This window comes from Pavona decussata, unplaced genomic scaffold, assembly GCF_977016875.1.
Source record: "Pavona decussata unplaced genomic scaffold, jaPavDecu1.1 SCAFFOLD_110, whole genome shotgun sequence".
NCBI lineage: Eukaryota > Metazoa > Cnidaria > Anthozoa > Scleractinia > Agariciidae > Pavona > Pavona decussata.
Genome location: NW_028145524.1, coordinates 736221 through 757500, shown reverse-complemented (window position 1 = coordinate 757500; position 21280 = coordinate 736221). Strand labels below are relative to the sequence as shown.

General features: G+C 38.4%; 2 protein-coding genes across 5 annotated transcripts in view; both read right to left on the bottom strand.

The window, feature by feature from the left end:
• The window catches only part of LOC146470841 (uncharacterized), a 1395-nt gene extending 176 nt beyond the window's left edge, over nucleotides 1–1219 (bottom strand). Inside the window, exons 1-2 of the mRNA XM_085121573.1 lie at nucleotides 885–1219; nucleotides 1–123 (exon numbers count right to left, since the gene is read on the bottom strand). The exon at nucleotides 1–123 is cut by the window's left edge and continues 176 nt beyond it. Of these exons, the coding sequence (XP_084977699.1) occupies nucleotides 1–123; nucleotides 885–1047 (286 nt within the window). The 5' untranslated portion in view covers nucleotides 1048–1219. The remainder of the gene's footprint in view (nucleotides 124–884) is intronic.
• A 98-nt stretch (nucleotides 1220–1317) lies between these two features.
• Nucleotides 1318–21280, bottom strand: part of LOC146470840 (MAM and LDL-receptor class A domain-containing protein 1-like) — a 59901-nt gene continuing 39938 nt past the window's right edge. Inside the window, exons 8-27 of one of the 4 annotated variants that reach the window (XM_085121553.1) lie at nucleotides 20746–20833; nucleotides 19129–19263; nucleotides 18703–18947; nucleotides 18053–18164; nucleotides 17061–17195; nucleotides 16541–16794; nucleotides 15902–15989; nucleotides 13500–13634; nucleotides 12989–13233; nucleotides 12418–12505; nucleotides 11179–11622; nucleotides 10593–10631; nucleotides 10288–10395; nucleotides 9893–10011; nucleotides 8858–8904; nucleotides 7515–7675; nucleotides 7138–7275; nucleotides 6222–6246; nucleotides 5219–5255; nucleotides 1318–4134 (exon numbers count right to left, since the gene is read on the bottom strand). In XM_085121553.1, the coding sequence (XP_084977679.1) occupies nucleotides 4060–4134; nucleotides 5219–5255; nucleotides 6222–6246; nucleotides 7138–7275; nucleotides 7515–7675; nucleotides 8858–8904; nucleotides 9893–10011; nucleotides 10288–10395; nucleotides 10593–10631; nucleotides 11179–11622; nucleotides 12418–12505; nucleotides 12989–13233; nucleotides 13500–13634; nucleotides 15902–15989; nucleotides 16541–16794; nucleotides 17061–17195; nucleotides 18053–18164; nucleotides 18703–18947; nucleotides 19129–19263; nucleotides 20746–20833 (2718 nt within the window). In that variant the 3' untranslated portion in view covers nucleotides 1318–4059. The remainder of the gene's footprint in view (nucleotides 4135–5218; nucleotides 5256–6221; nucleotides 6247–7137; nucleotides 7276–7514; nucleotides 7676–8857; nucleotides 8905–9892; nucleotides 10012–10287; nucleotides 10396–10592; nucleotides 10632–11178; nucleotides 11623–12417; nucleotides 12506–12988; nucleotides 13234–13499; nucleotides 13635–15901; nucleotides 15990–16540; nucleotides 16795–17060; nucleotides 17196–18052; nucleotides 18165–18702; nucleotides 18948–19128; nucleotides 19264–20745; nucleotides 20834–21280) is intronic. The other 3 variants (XM_085121554.1, XM_085121555.1, XM_085121556.1) reach the window with 3 other exon arrangements.

Genomic DNA, 21280 nt, shown 5'->3' with positions numbered 1-21280 from the left:
CATGCTGGCAGTCCAAGATCTTGCAGTCCAGGATGTAAAAGGGTACTCCAGTGAATTCTATTTTTTTACCATGGACCTCCTTTGGCTCCTCCCAATAAAGTCTGTGATTTCCTTTCCTGTAATCTAGGCACAGTGTTATAGTTTGAAAATCAATCGACCACATTGCAAGCATTGATGTCTCTATATTGGTGCCTGTTTTTATTTAAAAAAATTGTTTGAATTATGGACATGATACCAAGACCAGAAAGGGCATGCATGTGATCATGAAAGACTACAAACTGCAATTTCATACGAATTATGTCTCTGGTGTGTACCCAGCAACAAATAGCATCTATGGTGACATTTGCATTGTTGCATTGTTGTTGTATCCAGACTTCTGAAATAATCCAACCACATTAACAATTTGAGTAAACCTAATCAGAAGTTCTCCTCTTTTTTTTTTTTTTTTTTTTTTTTTTCAACCATTTGATCCTTTCATCAGCCCCTCCAGGGCATGGCAATGGGAAGGGGGGGAGGGGGCTGGGGTGGATTTGTTGTAAGGGGCATTCTCCTGGGATTGAATTTGTAAAGTCACCAAAGATTCTAATAACAAAAAGAGCACTGTCCAGAGTGAAGTTCCTAATTTTCACTAACACTTTATTCATCTAATTGAAGTTTTGTGTATGTGAGGAACTCCATAATTCAAAAAAAGGATCACAACATGTTAAGTTAAAGGAAGGATTGTGTTGTTATTGTTGTAAGAAGTGTCTCAGTGTCATCCTGTGGATTCTAAATCCATTGATTTTCTTTTTTAATTATTATTACATTTGCAGCAATTGACAGGACTCAGCAGAACTGTATTATGGGGGCAAAAGTTAACCAAAAATTAATAAATATTAACTCACCATGATTTCCAAAGTTACCAGTACCCTTGTAACAGGAAAACTTTACCGTATTTTTCGTTTCAAAACTTGAAATTAGCTTTGCGACCTGATCCATAGAAGAAACGTAGCAGGTTCTTTCGGGAATTTGTTCGCAAGGAGCACAGTCATCATAATTTTCTGCCATTATCAAGACGCGAGCTACGCAAAGGTAAATTACAACTCAAATCTCCCGCCAGATTTTCCCGGGTTCCCGCTAATAAAGGCAGTTCAGCGGAAGAAGGGAGTTAAAAATTAACAGCCAAAAGCAAGCCCAAGTAGGGGAAGGGATGGTAATTGCTACTCTTCCCAAATATCGGTCAAAGAACATCACAAAAAGGCGCACGCTTTATTTGACCTGCAACGAAAAATCACTCGTTGTTTATGGTTTATTTCTGCAAATGCCACTACACGTCACCCTCACCCTATTATGTAGTGCAAAAACAGTACAAAGAACGAGTTAAGAAGGCTTTTATTTTCGTGAAAGATGTAAACAGTTTCATCAGGTGTTGAAAATTCATATAACAGCATATGTTCATGTATTCATCGAAAGAACGGCTTTTGAGTCAAATAATTAATGAGGAATACTTTTCCAAACGAAGACTGGATCCAGTTGGGCTCGGATCCTCCTCACCCTATGTTATGTAGTGTCCTCTGCAACAGTACAAAGAAGTAACATCGAGTGAAGCGGTGGGCAAAGATAAAATGGTAAAGGCATGTAAACATTCATCCACTCCTCGAAAAAATCTGCTTTGTCAGTCCTTCAGTGTGTAAACTGAGGAATAGTTGTCCCAACAGAGCTGGCCGCCGGCAAATTTATCTCACAATGCAAAGGATAATAAAGCACTTCAGCGCCATATTTGTTTATTTCGTGAAAGCAGTCGGACGATGACGTCATGGTGACGATCGGAAAATTCCGATCAGTCGGGACCGCTTCACCCCATGTTACCTAATGCCGTCGGTCACCCTCGGGAAATGGCTAAGTGACCGCTTAATACAGGTTGCGCAGAATACACGCCAAAAACAATAAAAATGTCATTCTACATAACCTCTGATAACCTAGTGTACAGTTTTACGCATCAAAGTGCTCACAAAATCACTTACTTGGTTAAGAAAGTGCAGCGATAGAATATGACAAAGAAGAACATGGTATAGAAACGGACATCCTCTCTTGAAACGGACTAACAAAACATTAACGCGATGATCGTACATTCAGTAATGCAGGGCATTAGAAATTCAATTGCCTAGCACGCTATTTGGTGCCATATTTTAGTGGTTTCCTTTTATAAACTGACTGTTCAGAACAGGTCAAGACAATAGGAAACAGCTCGTTGGGACTTAGAAAAGGTGACCGTTTCATAGAGGTCAGAATTACAGTAACTAAAGGAAGTATTTAGGACGGTGCCTACTTTTGCTACTGCGCTTACGTTCTGCGCATCTCGAGATACTCGGGTTTTCTATGGGTGGTGGCTACTAATACAGGGATAGTCAGTCTGCGCGGCTTAAAACTACGCGGAGAAAGCAGAACTTAGCAAGTGCACTTCATATCCGAAAAGAAAATTGGGGATAACCATGCATTTTTCAGAGATAATAAAGTTTCAATTTGGTGGAAAACGTCATACATTGCTTTGTATTTTACCGATTTTTAGAATAATTGTTGCTTAATTATCTCTAAAAAATGCCCTGCTGCCCCCAATTTTCTTTCTGGATTCCAGTGACATGTCATAAACAGTGCAAAACTACTTCTGTATTAGAAGGTACCGTTCTAAATAGGGGGTGACCTCTTGATAAGGTGCCGCTTAATACAGGTTTTAGTGTAGCTCGCACACGGCCGAAGAATACACCGTTTTATTTATTCGCAATATGGATGTCAGGGAATTGCTTCATGCGTTATGTATCAGGTATTTAAACTTAATCCGTGTTGAGACCAACATTCTCTTAACTCTTATAAGCCTCCGCCTATTTCCATAGATAGTGGAACGTACTTACAAGCTAGATGGAAACCTTAATTTAAAACAAAATACTGTACGGCGCTGGTACAACAGATCTGGTACAATTGTTGTTTCAGTTCAACAATCAAGTTTACATTAAAAGTCTTCACACTAGTTAGTTATCTAATTAACAGAAGGTAAAAGTAATTAAGGGGACAAATCAACTGGTACAAATTGGTTTGAAACACGGTGCAATTACACCAAAAACTTAATCAAAAGGGGGTAACTGAACGGTTATTTCTAGGCAATTTATGGTGAGAGGTTAACTGGAGGTCTGACAAAGGAGTTGACCGAATGTAAGCAACCCATCGTTATTTCTGAAAACTGACCAATAAGACCATATCAGTTTAATTCGTGGTATGTGTCTGAGGAAACAGTTCAACATTGGATTTTTGCTTCACACTGAATTCGCACTGGTCAGGAGAAAATAACGTTTTAATCAACAGAACGAACATTAAGTCTACGAAAAACTATTACATTGAGAGGTGCAACAGTTCTAAAATTTATTTAATCGAGACAGTTGTGGGAAGCCTGGCAAACAAGGCTAAGTGTTACTTCTCAGTGACTTCAAAATAATTCATAAGCCCATTGACCTATCAAATGGTCGATAAAACATCACGTGCAGTGGTTTTAAAACCCGATAAAACCTCCTCCTTATTAGTATGCGGTGTTAAATGTTTTTCTCGTATGCTTATTTCCAACGTTCACCAAAGCATCATTGTTATGAACTCTCTTGAAACACACTTTTCCAGAAATGTTTTTAGGCCGTTCAAGAAACTCGCAGCACGTGTTTTATCAGGTCTGAAACCACTCAGCTGCGCCTCGTGGTTTGAAATCCCGATAAAAACACTGCTGCTCGTGTTTTAAACATTACTTACACTACGCAATTAATCTCAATCCTCTTAATAAAATGCAAAGCAAAATGAACGCACTAACACACAACTCATTATTATTTCAACCGCAATATCCTAGCTGGAGTAATTTTAATCAAAATTATTAAAATAGCAATGCAACACCTCGCAATGATAAAAGCAACCCGAATAAGGAACAACGTTAATTAAAAAAAACAGTGTTGAAAATTTTACTTCGAAAAACAGCGTATTTTATGTTTTAACACTCATCTAACTCTAAGGAATCCGATGATCCATTGCCCGCGGTTTCTTCTTCTCTTACGGGGATTTTGTAGTTGAAAAAGGGTCTTCATAGCCGATGTTGTTAAACCAACTGGTCATTTGAATTTCAACCTGTGGAAAGGGATACGGAAGGTGAGCAGGTTTTACCCAGTAAAATTTCGAATGTATTTCCTAGGGTTTATGCGCGCTCAGTTGCAGGCGTTTCCTTTCCTAATGTACTTCAATTCCCCCTCCCCCTTCACATTTTTTATCCTTCTCCCAGGAAGCTATCGTTCGCTGATTTGTCTATTTTTATTTTCCAATACAACCTGGCCCTCATACTTGAAGTTTATTGGTTTCGGGGGGGGGGGGGGTGGGGGTGGGGGGAGGGTAGGGTTGATACAAGTATTTAAGTAAGTTCGTGGTACACTGAGGATATTAATCGTTTAAAGTTTTCCAGAGCAGAAGAATAGGCAGGAGCGGGTAGTTTGTTCCATTATGTTCTTGGGTGGAAAGAGAGATGGTTGGAGGTAGAGGTTATCGATAACGGAATGAAACTATCTGAGAGAGCCTGATTCTGCGCTTTGTTGGTCCAAGGTAGTTCCTGGGATCAACTGCAATCGCTTCTAAACCGCTTCTCCCACTCCCCTAGGAAATGAAACGATTGCTACGGAGGCTAGTGAATTTGAGGCTTATTTTCAGGAGGGGGGGAGAGGGTGGAATAGGGCTTATTATTCGAGGTAATTATTTTTGCATTTAAATATTGGTCAGATCAAGCCTGTGCCAGCTCCAATTTGTACCAATAGCGAAATGATGAAGTTCTAAACGCGAAAAAAAAAAACACTCGCGGGAATTCAGGCTCTCCAAGCGTTTTATTTTCACTTTCGTATTCCGTTTATAAACTCGTGAATGCGCGCATGCGCAATGAACGAGTTTTCGCAATGTGGGGGAAAAGTCACTCACTCATTGTAAACGAGTGGGCTGTAAACTTGTGCGCATGTGCAGTGCTGCTAACACACTTTTACACTTCTGCATTCACGAGTTTGCTCACTCGAGCCTTTGATTTTTATCTTTCTCACTATCTATAAGTTTGGAATGAATGAATATGAATACATGAAAAAAAATATTTGCATTGCGGGTGAAAGCCTTTAAGTTATTTTAGAGAAAGTTAGACCGAAAGATTTGGATTCTACTGGATGGTCGTTGCAGTACTTACTTGGCAAGAATCTCCGCAAGCTTCTTTTGCATCACGTCTGTGGCAAAAATAACAGAAAAATGTGCCAGCACTTTCACGTTTTACCCAAGCATTTAGAGTGTCGAGCAATATCAAATTTTTCGGCTGCTTAACAATAAGCTACTCAGCCTGGAAGAATTATTATTATAGTATGCCCGCAACTATTTCCTTTGATGTCCGCGAAGTGGACTGATGACGTCATATCACGTGGCAATCATCTTCACCGCCGCCATCTTGGATTTTTCGATAACTAAAAAGTCCAGAAAATCGTCCAAATTGCTTCAAAATTGATCAGGACCAAGAAATGAGAATCAAATTGGTGTAAAAATGTTAAAGTTACGAAAATAAACGAACAATTTTTCATGAAAAACTTAAAAGATCCAAATTTCGAAAAACAAAACGGGCCTTAAAATCTTATTGCCATGGACATGTCAACCCACGTGATTAATCAATTATTATTTTAACAAATTTTTGCCAGATAAATTTTCGGGAAGGTTTGTGCGGGTGCCTCAACAGAGTTTACCTGTTTAAGAACAATTTATATATGTTTTTCCTCAATTTGGAATTGCAGACTGTTCCTTGTACATTGATCAACCTCATTCCACAGACTGCCAGCGTCTTCTTGAAATGTTCTCAAACCTGAGTTGCTCTTGGACTTCCCCCGTATCATAATCTTGTTATTCGTGGAAGCTCTGCTTTTGTATTTATGGGTATCCCAATGTGGCTGATATACCATTTGCGATAATGTGGGCATTGCCCAAGAGTAATTTTGTGAAACTTGCTTAGTTTCATAATGCGTATTCGTATTGTAATATCTGTTAGAAGCCAGCCTAATTTGCCAATAGGTACCTCAGAATTCTTTAGCTGAGTGGTTGCAGAGATATTTACATCCAATATAGAGTTTTTGTAGAGAAAATTTAAATCTTATATCGCCGTAACTTACTGATCACTATATACAATATTTCACAAGGATTTGATGCCGTACCTAGTGTCTTCTTCATTTTTTCGTCCTGTGAAAGAAAAATACAAATCTTTGTATTACAGTTTATCACCAGATTCAAAGGAATATCCTGTTGACAAGTTCATTGTCAACTCAATGCTTACTTTTGCTTTTGAGCCTCTATTTCGTTTATAATTTTTAGGAATATCCCGATCATCTTAGTTGAGTAAAAAGCCTTATAAAGATACGAGAATGAGTGAAAGGCAAGTTTAATTTAAAGGCTGGTTTCCATATGATCGCAGACGATCGTAGATCGCAGATCGCAAACAATCGCAGACGATCGCAAAAAAGGCTGTTTCCATATAATCACAACGATCGCAGAGCCGACCGCAGGCTTACGGTTTGGTCAGCGAAAACGTCAAACTGATACACGAGCATGTAGGCTGAAAAGCAAACAACATCGCGAACGTGGAAGAGCGGAAATTTTGCTGCAAGCAAATTTACTTCTTCTGTTTGTCATGATTAAGCAAGTTGTCGCCAGCTCCAAAACCGTCGAAAACATCGGTTTTGGATTCGATAACGACCGTATGCAGGTCTTATGTTGGAGAAATTTGGCCTCCGCTTCCTCGGCCGATTAATGAATCTTCTGCCCGATTTTGTCCCAATATGATGGCAGATGATCGCAGACCTCATTGCGATCTGCGATCTGCGATCTGCGCGGATCTGCGATCATATGGAAACCAGCCTTATCTTCTGCGATCGTCTGCGATCGTGATTGCAAGATCGCAGACGATCGCAGAAGTATGTTTCCATATGATCGTAGACGATCGCAGACCTCATTGCGATCTGCGATCTGCGATCCGCGATCATATGGAAACCAGCCTTAGGATGTTAAAAAATGTCTGTGTATGATAAACGAATAATACCTTCAAAGGCCGAGAATAGGGCTATACAAACTTACCATTTCGGCGCCGCTTCAGGATTAATACTCTGTAAATTCCGAACAACAGTAACGCCAAGAGCAGGACACCAATGACTGGTCCATATATGGATGCTATGTTCATTTTACCAGGTTCTGTAGGATGACTTGACTGCAAATCTGCATTAAATGAAAAGACGCACGATTAGTTTAACAAACTTGGCAACGTGTTAGTCGGTGCTTACCGGATTACACCGAAAGTCAGGAAATTCCATTGGAATTACTCCTGGTACAGTTGTTAGTACCAATACTAAATGCTTCGCATGAGTGGACAGTAATCATAATGATTGTAAACTCGAGTCTAATGCAATCAGGCATGGGACTTACTATATAGAACATGAAATATGAGCAAAACGTACCTATTTTTGCAGGTATGGGAGTAAATTGTACCACTGCTTCATCCACGTTAAACTGGCCAAACTGTCCATCTTTAGTAGTCTCCTTCAATAACAAATCTATCTCGCTTTCTCCAACACTTTCATTAAATGTCAATTGTACGTCAGCTATGACACTCCCTTTCCTGTGAAGAAATCAGTCAAAATAAGGAAGTAAAAAGCACTCTTTGTTACCATCAACATTATATGTTCCAAATCTTTTAGGACAAAATCTTCAATATAAAGAACGGATATGCTTAATAAGGTTTTAACCCCGACTGAGATACTGTTTATGAAGGACAGATTCTAATTATTATTATTATTATTATTATTATTATTATTATTATTATTATTATTATTATTATTATTATTATAAAATGGCAGTTAAAACTTCTGGATGCCCAGATTACCTAAACAATGATTGGGCGGCCAGCCTTAGCCAATCAATGTAACGACCAAAGTCCATACAATTAACCTCCGAACTTCTAATTATTATTATTATTATTATTATTATTATTATTATTATTATTATTATTATTATTATCATTATCATTATCATTATCATTATCATGATCATTATCATTATCATTATCATTATCATTTTCATTTTCATTTTCATTATCATTATCATTATCATTATCATTATCATTATCATTATCATTATCATTATCATTATCATTATCATTATCATTATCATTATCATTATCATTATCATTATCATTATTATTATTATTATTATTATTATTATTATTATTATTATTCACAAAGCGCTCCTACGTTAAGATGTATTCATAGTATTCTTCGTTATTCGAACAATAGGCATTTGTTAAGAAACAATATTCAATATACCATCTTAACCTCTGAGGGTCAGATTCACCAAAGCCTGCTAAATTAAGATATATCTTAAGTGGTTTCTCAAAAGTGGATACTGTTAGTTCAACAATAGACTTTTGTAAAGAAACAATTCTTAGGATACATCTTAACTTAAGAGGGCTTCGTGAATCTAGCCACAGAAAACACACTTCAGTTGTTTCTTTAAAAATTTATCCTAGTGCTACGCACCGAACCATTGGCACTTGAGAATGTCAGTTTGAAACAAATTTTGACGTCTTTGATTTTTGACAACTCTCGATGGCTTCTTTTACAACTGGCCAATTGAAATCCAAGAACGTGCAGTCGGCGGCGGAGTTTTCGACGTTCGCAAAGCGACGGGATCACGTGGCGTGACAACTTGTTGGTGGTTAGACTGATTCAGATATCAATTTCAACGACGTTTGTGGGTTTGAATAATACTCGCATAAACAAGCTTAATAAAATGAAGAACCTACCTTAATGATTTGATGATTACCTTGTCAATACCGATTTCTTCCGTAACCTAAAATCATCGTAAGTGGAGTGTTAATAAAAAGGGTATTTGAACTTTTAATTGAGTTTTTCAAATTACCCTCGTAGGGCCCTCTCACAAAGTGCTCAAATACCTCTCCTCGATGGCGATCAATAGCTTTTCAGGGTTTCAGACATATATATTAATGACACTACAAAACTCTTTCAAAGCCCCTTTTTAGTCCTTGTGGTAGCTGTAAAGTTGAACTTTACTACTCCCACAAACTATGATAAAACCCCAGCGCGTATTTTAATGGTTTGTGGGAGTTGCAGAGTTTTAGAGTTTCTGTCTTAAAAGCCAGAACAAAGGTTAATGTGGCCCAAGTTCCGATCTCCCCGAGAACGGTGCACGGTCAAATACACGGGGTATTCCTGGTGAGGGGGATGTTAAAGGTTTCAGTCGATTGGTGTATTAGCAAGAACCTATTTAGTAAGGAGAGAGTAGTTAATGAAAGGGAACTGAACAAGCAAGCTTATATCCTCTTAACGAATAACGTGATGAAGGCGAGGGAAACCGATTATTTTGGCACTTGTTTTATTTTTCTTCTTCTTTCCTTTTTCTTTATCTTTTTTTTTTTTGCGAGATCAGTTGGTTGTAAAGAAATTAGTTAACCTGTCTAAATAGAGTACTACGCAAACGCCTAAGCAGGATTTGCCAAAATTAGCCCTAAAATACTAGAATAGCTCTATAATGTTAATAATATTGAGTCAGAGTCCCATTCGGTCTCCAATTCAAGTTTGCCTATAAATTCTGAAGGTCGCTGAAGATTCGGCCGAGACGAAACGCCGCATCAGACTAGCTATGAACATTTCACAAGTATTTGACAATTTTAATCGTACAGTTTTTAATTGTTGTCTACTGTCATAAGTAATTTAGTATAATAGAACTAACTGCGTGATATACAGGGCTAACGAAATTAGAGGTTCTAAAACACTGGGTGTTATCTGCTAATTTAGTTTATTAAAGGGAAAAGACTTACAGCTTTTATTATACGAGCAGCAAGCTCCTTTGTCGTTGGATTGTTCATATTCAAATACTCCGGTTTCCAAACTTCACTCTTTATTGCAAGGCTAAAATCTACAACCTCCTTTAGAAGATCTGCAAAAACAAAAGCTCATCATATTACTTGAACTCAGTTAAAGCTGAGGAGTTTATGTAAACCAAATTGTACTATCTATGTATCTTGATTTGATAGAAGTCCGGCGGGAAATATTCATTCGTTGTTGTTCGTTCGTTCGTTCGTTCGTTCGTTCGTTCGTTCGTTCGTTCGTTCGTTCGTTCGTTCGATCGTTCGTTCGTTCGTTCGTTCGTTCATTCGTTCGTTCATTCATTCATTGGAGATCGTATCAGCAAAAGTTTGTCGTGAATATACACCTTCTTCCTGGCAATTAATTCCCTTCCTTCCTCTTTCGCAGAGACAGAGAAATTTTCCAAACTTCCTGCATTTCTTCCCATTACTGCATTGTACCTTGCACTGGCGTGCTGTGGACAAGAAATAGTAAAATTGTTTATTATGAGCACCATAAAAGTTTTATGTTATACCGGCCAGGGCGATCTGTCTGTAGCACGGGAAAAAAATGCAAGAGAACTATAAAATATGCTAGGAGTTGTCGATCTCAGAGATTTAACTGTTGTTGTGGTGCCACTTTCACCACTTTGAGTTGTGATGAGTTTTATACCTGGTGCCAGGGTAGTTGCTGGTGGCAAAGTGGTCGGTGCTAAAAGAAAAAAACAACGTATATTATATAACGAAACTATTACACAGATTCACACTACTATTATACCCTACAGTATGATGTCGGTTGAAAGACCACTTCTACTAAAATATTACCTGAAACGTGATCTTAAGATCAAAGGAAGGAATTTTATGGCAGTTTGATATTTCAACAATTTAGGACAATTACTGTGTGGGGGCTGTTAACTTTGTAAATGGTTGTCAATGGCTCATCAAAACTTGTATGAAAAAATGTCGTGGGTTCCTTTTTTAGCGTTTTTGATTCTGGCTTTCCAGATTTGCTTCAAAAGCTGTTATGCACAGATTTTAAAAACCTTCATCGTTTTGGGAAGATGGCCAGATGAAAAATTACCCATAGTTGCAAACCAATGAAAGCTTTTAGAACTTTTGTCCCTTAGCTCTTTCAGGTACCAAAATATCAATGGTTTCATTTTAAACTAGGTCATGTGAGCTGTTAAAACCAATGGCCTATTCTGTCATGTTGGCCACACCAGAACCGTGATGTCTTCAACAATAAGCAGCATTCTTACCGGAGCGACTGGTCACAACAGTGCTGCTGGCCCCGTGCGTTCCTCTGGTGGAAGAAGGACTGGCTTTCGAACTTTCTACATTTTCACCACTTGCTTTACTTGTGATCATCATTGTCGTAAAATCTGTAGTGGCTTTTACATTTTTTTCTGAACTTCGGGACGTGAAGCCAGATGTTTCAATTTGACGGTGCGATGTAGTGGTTGGAGATGGTTTTACGTCTAGAGTAAAAGTAGCCTGAGAACTCTGTCTTCTCGAGGTTAAGACAGTTGTTCCAACCTCGCTGCTTAAACTCCCTCGCACACTAGAAGTAGATGGATTCACGGTGGAGGTTTCTTCCATCCCTACAGTTGAATCTGGGGTTGTCACCAATGTCACTGTCTCAGTAACTTGTGATGTGGTGTGTGATGACTCGTATGTTACAGATGTTCTCAAGCCGTTACCCCCTGTTAAAATAAGATAGAAAGGCCATAGCACATGGAGATCATCAATATCGGGGTGTTGCTGTGGAAACCAATTATGTCGAGAAAACAACCATAACTTGATCAACAATAATTAGGTGTTTTTTATTACCATAATGTTGCAATTGTATCAACCGTCTGATAGTATTGATCAATCAAACTACAAGTACTGGTTACTGCAAACCGGTGGTAACCACCCTAAAAAGTGCGAACTTTGCTACCAAATACCGAGGAAAACTGCATTTGAATATTTAAGAATTTAGTTCATGAATTACTGCATGTCACAGGTATCCCATCGGCATCCGTGTAAAGAACAAAAGACACAACTTTGAATAACTAAAAAATAATCATGTGCGGAGTGAACATCACAGCACCAGTTTTGATGACGTTATATTGGTAATTTCTCACTTGGAGGACGTGATCTTGTGGTCAAAGAGAATTCATTAATTGCGATATCTTTCAATTTAGCTAAACTTAGCCTTGCGTGGGTTGGCTATTTATGACCTCAAAATTCATTTAGGTGGCTTTCAAACTCTTCCCCCCTGCTCCAATGGGGATGTCTTTAGAGGCTTTTTTCTTCACATAATTAACGCTTCATATTGTTATGTATACTTAATTTTTTGCTTGCTTTTCGTTTAGGCTTTGGCGTAAGCAGTGGTGTTTCTTAGAAACAAGCCCGAGTGGCGGTCAACGTTATAAAGAAAACTGTTCTGTTCACTTGTATATTAGACACCTAACGCTTTTCCAAAATGTTGCACACTGTCACAAAGAAATGCTTACTTGGCGGGCAAGTCCCAAAGCTCAAAGAGAAGTCGTCAATTGCGATGTCACCAGTGAAGCTGCTTCCTGTTATTCCCTCAAATGTGACCTGCAATATTCAAAGTAATTTAGCCAGGATGTAACAACTGATTCCCTTGCTAGTGGGATGTAATGATGTATGATGGATGTAAAGAAGGAATGAATATCTTTGCACCAAATTATGTAACATGACTTTCCAAAGAAACCTCGCATGGAATCTTACTTAAGATAACTTCAGACAAGACACGAACGATCGCGAGATACGTTAAGCATGCTGCCATTGTGATGAAATATTCCCAAGAGAAAGTACCATACACACTTCAATTCGAAATGCGAAGTTCTTTCTTTATTTTTTCCTTACCGCGTGGTATGAGTTCGCCCAATGACTCCGCGCTGAAATTTTATCGGTGGGTTAAAAGCCGTGATTTTCGAAGTTAATAGTTTTCTTTCAGTTCCATGACATTACAATTAAAGGCAGAAAGATTGGAGAATTGTAGGCCTACGGTAATAGAACAACATTTGAACTAACCACTTATCACCAAATACCTCTTACCATGTATATTCCTGTGAGAGATACAGTTATCCTGGCCTCAAACCAGTTATTGCCTTTATTACCACTTTCGCTGAACACTGTCTTGGTGCCGTTAATGATAACATTTAGTTTGCCAGTTGTGGAACCATACATATGGTAGAAGAATTTAAGGCACATATTCCCGCTGAATCTCAACAAAGGACTGTTCAGTTTTGCATAGTCACCCAAACGTTGAGGCGAGGAAGTTTCTATGTACATGTAATATCCTGTCAAAAGATATGGACGGAAAACGTTTAAAACACAACGAGGTTTGGCTAAATTTGTTGGAAATTCCTGAAGCGTTTAAATGTGCTTTAAAAAACATCTTTGAAATAAGGCATGATTTGTGCTTTGGATTGAGGAAAGAGAAGAAGCAAAAGTATGTGGACCTATCGTAGCCATGATGAATCGATTTGCAAAGTGCAACGAGACAGATAAGCTGATGATTGGCTTTGAAAAGGCAATGAATTTAAATAATATATGTTATAAAAACCTCCATATCCAGTATGATCTGCAGCTGGCGCCGTAGAAGAAGACCATGTGCTTCCTTTGCGTCTTGTCCAATCAAATTTGTCATTCTTGTCCTGGACAAAGCCACACATTGATTGGTCGAAGTCGCAAGAAATAACTAAAACAAAGTCAAGGAATCGCAACTTAGTTTTGATGTTGCTTTCACCAAATTATCTCAGAACTCCAATTGGAGGTATGGACGGATCAGGTTTAGGAAGGAATCTTGCTGACTACAAGTGCATAGTTGACGGATAGTTTGCTCTTAGGATACTCTCTATTTCTCACAACAGACCTGCTGGAGCGGTGCTTAGGGCACTTTCCTTCAGACGAATTTATTGAAGCGACTTTTGGACTGAGATTATATTCAAGTCTTCCAAATTCCTTTAAAATTGAACATACTTCTTCTTATGATGTAGAGCCAGCCTTTCAAAACTGCGCTGTGTGTTAACAACAAAACAGCTCCGGTCGATCAGTTCTGTCAAATGAAAATGCTCTTAAGCGAGGAGAATATCAAACGTCCCTCGAATTCCTCTAAAATACGCCTGACGTTTCCGGAATATGACATTTCAAGAAATTTGAAGAACTAGGCGTCAAAATAGGCCGTCCGATTACCAAACTGGCAATCGGCCGCCAAATCCGAAATGCAAAACCACCTTAATATATTTACTAGAAACTAATGTGGCTTTAAACGAGATTTTTCCAAGCGTAAATTTTTGAAATAATGATTGCTTGATATTGATGACTATTTTTCATCTTTTGCATGCTTTTTGTTTAGGCTTTGGTTCAAGCAGTGGAGTTTCTTAGAAACAAGCCCGACTGGAGGTATTGTGATCTGCGATTGGCCCCGTAGAAGAAGACGATGTGCTTCCTTTGCGTCTTGTCCAATCAAATTTTTCATTCTTGTCCTGTACAAAGCCACACATAGATTGGTCGAAATCACAAGAAACTAGCAAAAAAAGAAGGCCAGGAATCGCAACTTAGTTTTGATCCTGCTTTCACCAAACTATCCTAGGACTCTAATAATAATTGGAGGTATGCACGGATCCGTTTTAAGAAGAGATGTTGCAGACTACAAGTGTATAGTTGGGGGCTAGTTTGGTCTTCAGGACGCTCTCCATTTCTCACAACAGAACACCTGGATCGGTGCTTAGGGAAGTTTCCTATAGACAAATTTATTAAACCGGTTGAAGGAATGGGGATTATATGTCAGAATTCCTTTAAAATAGCACATACTACATCTTCAAGATGTAGATCTACGCCTTCTGATTACAACGCGACCGCATGCGCTCTGACCAGGTAGTTCTGTTAAATGGAAAATGCGATTAGTTTGAAGGATGTCAGGTCTTCGAATTCCTCCAAAATAAGCATTCAATTCCGTTTTCTGTTTAAGACATTTCAAGGAGTCTTAAGAATTGACTTTTAGAGTAGGCCATCCGTTTTACAAACTGACCGTAGGCGGTTATGGTCGGTCAGCTCTAACAGGCTACCGAGCCCGAAATTGACATTCACCTTAAAGTGCCCCTAACCCTTCAATTTGTTTTCTTTTGGTAGATTTCCATATCTTTCAAGAACTCATTTTCGAAAAACATTTTGAGAAATATTGAATCCTTTCTTTTTTTACGAGCGCTAGAAGTGAAGGCAGTCTTGTCGACATTTTCACCTATCGTTCGCATTAGTCCCCCACTCGGCCAAATATGGAGCGTGACGTAAGAAAAGGACATCGTGAAAAAATATCCGAAGATTCGCGGTAATGCTTCAATTGTAAACAGAGAAAATGGTTGAAAAATGTGTGGTTTTTGGATGCAGCAACTCTCGAAATGTAGAGAAAGGAATCAGCATGCATAAGATTCCTTCTGAATCCTTCTGGTGTCCTTTTCTTACGTCACAGCTAAGAAAGTGTCAAACATCGGACGCTTCTCATTGGCTCGTTCCTAATGAGCCCACGAGACAAAAATTTGTCCAGCGGGGCTTAAAGCGCGCAAAAATTTAAAAATTTCAGTAACTTTTAGCGCTCGTAAAATAAAAAGGATTCAATATTTCTAAAAATTTTTTTCGGAAATCAGTTCTTCACAGATATGGATATCTACCAAAAGAAAACAAATTGAAGGGTTAGGGGCACTTTAAATACAAATTATTTGGCAATAAAATGGGATTTTTTTAACTTTAAATCTTTAATCCTTAACATTGTCTGCAGCTGGCTATTTTTAATTTTTGTGTGCGCTTCATTGAAACTTTCGTTTAAGTAGTGTACTTTGTTAGAAACAATCTTGACTGGAAATCCACGGTAGACAAAAAGCTTTTCTTTTCAATTCTAAAGTAGACATCTTTCCTTGAAAACACTTTGCTTTTCCAAAATGTTGCACACTATCACTGAGAAATGCTTACTTGGCGGACAAGTCCCAAAGCTCAAAGAGAAGTCATCAATTGCGATGTCACCCGTGAAGCTGCTTCCTCTTATTCCCTCAAATGTGACCTGCAATAGTCAAAGAAACTTAGCCAGAATCTAACAATTTACGCCCTTATACGTGGGAGGTAACATTTGATCTGTGATAGCTGTAAGGAAGGAATGAATGTTTCACGGTGTATTATGTAAGATAACCTTCCACAGAAACCTGATATGAAATATTTCTTCAGATAACTTCAAAGCGTTCGATGAGTGAAGAACCATCTCCAGTTACTTTAAGCGTTCTGTCATTTTGGTGGAATAATCTCATGCGAAAGTGCCATACAGATTTAAAACTGCGATTTCATCGTTTATTCCCTTGTCCAAAAATATGAGCGACGGATAATAAATCAGACGACTATTGCCGTCTGCTGACAATCATCGGATTTTCTTCCACGTGACATCTTTCGTCTAATGACAGCATGCAGAAATTTATCGTTAGGTTCTAAGCCATGATTCTTGTAGTTAATAGTTTTCGTTTTTTAGTTCCATGTCATTAAGACTCAAGTCATAACAAATGAAGAATTTTTAGCCAAAAGAACAGCATTTGAACTAACCACTAATTACCAAATAGCTCTTACCATGTATATTCCTGTGAGATATGTATTTATTCTGGCCTCTAACCATTTGTTGCCTTTATTACCGCTTGCGCTGAACACTGTCTTGGTGCTGTTAATGAGTACATTTAGTTTGCCAATTGTGAAACCATACATATGGTAGAAGAATGTGAGGCACATGTTCCCGCTGAATGTCAACAAAGGACTGTTCAATTTTGCATGGTCTCCCAGAACTCGAGGCGAGGAAGTTTCTATGTACATGTAAGATCCTACCCAAACTATAAATAGAAAACGTTAGAAGAAACTCAACGTTAAAGAGAAAGTTACCAAGATTTGTAAGAAATTACGGAAGAGTTAAAATGCACTTTCAAATTACCTTTAAAAGGGTATATGTTTTTTTTTAAGGAAAGAAAAGAAAGAAAAGTAAATGAAACACCTCAAGCCATAATGAATTGACTTTTAGAGTGTAAGGTGACAACTCGAGATGTGTTGACGACTGGTTCGGAAGTGGCAATAAAATTAAATAATGATATGTTATAACAACCTCCATATCCAGTATGATCTACAAATGGCCCCGTAAAAGAAGACAATGTGCTTCCTTTGCGTCTTGTCCAATCAAATTTGTCATTCTTGTCCTGAACAAAGCCACACATCGATTGGTCGAAATCACAAGAAATAACTAAAACAAAAGGGAAAAAAGGCAAGGAATCGTAACTCGGTTTAATTCTGACCAGATTGTGTTCGTCATGCGGAGAGAAAAAGGTCAAACTTAAGCTTAAAACACGGTGTCGGTGCACAGACTTCGTCGAACCGACACATGCCTGTTTGTCTTTTTAAGTTTTTTAATCTTACACTTACTAATCATGACATTACATAACCAGAATAGAAAACGTGAGTCAGTTGGGTCATTACGCTATCGAAAAGCAATTTCCGACGACAAGTAGCGCAACGCATGTATACCGAAACAACATCACGCTATCTTTGTGACTCAAACTGTCCCATTAGCTCAATCGCGACGGGAGGATACGTTTCCACCTGCACTCAGGGCTAAACATACACCAGCTCGTCCCGTGTAAACGCCCGTAGGCGTCTTGTTCTAAAAGGCCTTAAAATGCAAGACAATTTAAGGCTTTTTTTTCCAAATTGAAGCGTAATTATCTCTGAAGAATGCGTGGTTGCTTTTGATTTCCTTTATTGATTTTCAAAACACTTGCTAAGATATTCTTTACTCCCATAAATCATAAACCGTGCATGTGTACATTTGAATTAATGTCGCTGTCTTTGAGGAATCAGAGTTTCTCGGAACATGAGATGAGCAGAAAGCATGCGCAGTAGCAAAAGGTCTTCAAATCATAAATCCTTAAACTAATTGTCTAATTTTTATTTTTTTCTTGCGCGGCTTTCATTTAGGGTTTGGTTGAAGCAGTGTCATTAGTTAGATATAAGTCCAACTGAAGTCGATAGTAGACGAAAAGCTGTTCTGTTTAGTAGTAAAGTTGACACTATTTGTTGTTTTTTGGCGGCACCAGAACGTACCACGCGTACTATCACTAAAAGGGCGGCGGCGGCAAGTCCCTAAGCTCAAAGAAAAGTCGTCAATTGCGATGTCACCAGTGTAGCTGCTTCCTGTTATTCCCTCAAATGTCACCTGCAATAGTCAAAGAAATTTAGCCAGATTGTAACAATTTACTCACTTACTCGTGAGAGATAATGATGTATGATGGATTTTACCAAGGAATGAATATTTTTGCACAAAATTATGTAAGATGACCTTCCACAGAAACCTCAAATGAAATATTACTTCAGATAACTTTAAAACGTACGATATGAACCATCTGGAGGTACTTTAAAAGCATTCTGCAATTTTGGTGAAATACTTTTGTGAGAAAGTCACTATACAGACTTATAAATGCGAAGTGCTTTCTTCGAAAACTTGAGCGACGGATAAAAGATCAGACGATAATTGCCGGCCTGATACTTATGGTCGGAGTTTCTACCACGCGACATGTTCTGTCCAATGAGAGCGCGCAGAATAAAATGGCTGAAATGAGCCTTTACTTTTGTAGTTAAAAGTTGGTGTTTCTTAGTTCCATGTCATTAAGACTTAATTCAACAAATGAAGAATTTAAAGCCTATGACAATAGCACAGTATTTGAACTAACCACTAATCACCAAATACCTCTTACCATGAACATTCCTGTAAGAGATGTAGTTATCCTGGCCTCAAACCAGTTATTGCCTTTATTACCGCTTGCGCTGAACACTGTCTTGGTGCCGTTAATGAGGACATTTAGTTTGCCAATTGTGGAACCATACATATGGTAGAAGAATGTGATGCACATCTTTCCGCTGAATCTCAACAAAGGACTGTTCAGCTTTGCATTATCGCCCAAACCTTGAGGCGAGGAAGTTTCTATGTACATGTAATATCCTGTCAACAAATGTAAATAGAAAACGTTAAAAACCTTTATTCTTCATGTTTATGCAAAAGTTAGGAAGACTTCTAAGAAATTCCTGAAGAGTTGAAATGAATTTATTTGGATTGTGCAAGGAGACAGATAGATTGACGACTGGATTGGAAGGGGCAATTAATTTAAGTATGTTATAACAACCTCCATTTCCAGTATGATCTGCAAATGGCCCCGTAGAATAGGACAATGTGCTTCCTTTGCGTCTTGTCCAATCAAATGTGTCAGTCTTGTCCTGGAGAAAGCCACACATCGATTCGTCGAAGTCGCAAGAAAAAACTAACACGAAAGGAAAAAAGGCGAGGAATTACAACTTGGTGTCAACGCTGCTTTCAACAAATTACACCATAATCCCATTTGGAGCTCTACACGGATCAGGTTTCTGCAGAAATGTTGCAGCCTTCAAGTGTATAGTTGGGGACTAGCTTGGCCTTAGCATAAGATGGTTTACTTTTCTCACAACAGACCAGCCGTACCGGTGCTCAGACATTTTCCTTTAACTTAGTTTACGTTAGACGAATTTATTAAACCCGCTCATGGACTGAGGATTATGTGCCAGTCCTCAGACTTCATTCAAAATGGCAATACGATACATCCTCAGAAGGTACTAGAAATACGTGACTCGCAAAACCTCGCGAAGCTGGGGCTGGGTGGAAAGCCCTCTTTACACGTATTGTAGCATCAAACGAGGAGATTAAAAGGCGCATAAGATTTTTTTTTTAATGAGGATAGTGTTTTCGTAGTTCCACGGGCTAGTTTGCGGTTGAAAATCTATTTCTGTCGCGACGTAATGTACAACGGGCGTGCAGCGCTGTCGTGTTCGATGAATTTATTTCCCACGGAAAATTATTTACCGCGGCCACAAAGCGTGTAATTTCTTTAATGCACTATTTCACAAAAAAAGATTTCTAAAAGAAAGGGAAAAGATTCTGGAGAGATAGTTCTGTATCCAGTGAATATTGATGAACATTGCAGTTGAAATTTGATCATGCACGCATATGTTTTTCGGTGTATGCAAATTTTGCTCCAGACAACGCCAGACAGTCTGACGTCATTGTGCGGACACCTTCAAAGATATAAACATATATCAACATATATATATATATAAATATATTTTTCGCTCGAATTCGCGCGGCTTAGCTCCGCTCGGGCCGGCTCGGCCCGACAAATTTATTAACCTCGCTACGCTCGGGCCTTCGGCCCTCGCTTCGCGAGGAACTATTTAGAAGAATTCATAGAGCCAGCCATTCAAAACTGCGCATTCCCGGAAGGCGCAGTTTTGCCGGCCAGTCAGGCTGGAAAATGGAAACTGTCGTGAGTGAGGTTAACGACGGTTCTTCGAATTCCTTCAAAATACGCATTACATTCATTCAGAATGATTATATTTCAAGGAATTAGATGACCGTCCGATTATCAAATTGACCGCCGGCTGGTTTGATCGACCAATTCTGTCGACAAATGGAAACCCTTCTTAATATTCTTTTTACAACAATTTTGGCTTTTTAAAGCCAAATACGGGATATTGCGAGATTAAAATTTTCAAATCATTAATCCTGGATGTTGCTTGATATTTCTAAATTAATTTTTCTGCATGATTTTCATTGAGTATTTGGTTCAAGTAGTGGAGCATCTTATAGACAAGCAGGACTGGAATTCGATGGTAGATGAAAAGCTGTTCTGTTCAATTGTAAAGTAGACATCGTTTCTTGAAAACTCTTTCCCCTTCCAAAATATTCCACATTGTCCGAGGGGTGTGCTTACTTGGCGGGCAAACCCCTGAGCTGAAAGAGAAGTCGTCAATTGCGATGTCACCAGTGAACCTGCTTCCTCTTATTCCCTCAAATGTGATCTGCAATAGTCAAAGGTGTTTGGAAAAGGTATTTAGGTATTTAGAATGTAACAATTTACTCCCTTACTCGTGGGCTCTAACGATGTATGATGGCTGTAACGAAGGAATGATTATTTCACAGCAAATTATGTAAGATGACCTTCCACAGGAACCTCACATGAAATATTTCTTTAGATAACGTCAAAACGTGCGATAAGCTACGATCCATCCCAAGGCTAGGTACTTTAAGCGTAAAGCCATTTTGGAAATAATCTCATACCAAAGTACCATACACACTTAAAGGTGCGAAGTTCTCTCTCTCTCTCCTTTCTAAAGAAATTATTATTATTATTATTATTATTATTATTATTATTATTATTATTGTTGTTGTTGTTGTTGTTGTTGTTGTTGTTGTTGTTGTTATTATTATTATTATTATTATTATTATTATTATTATTATGATTATGA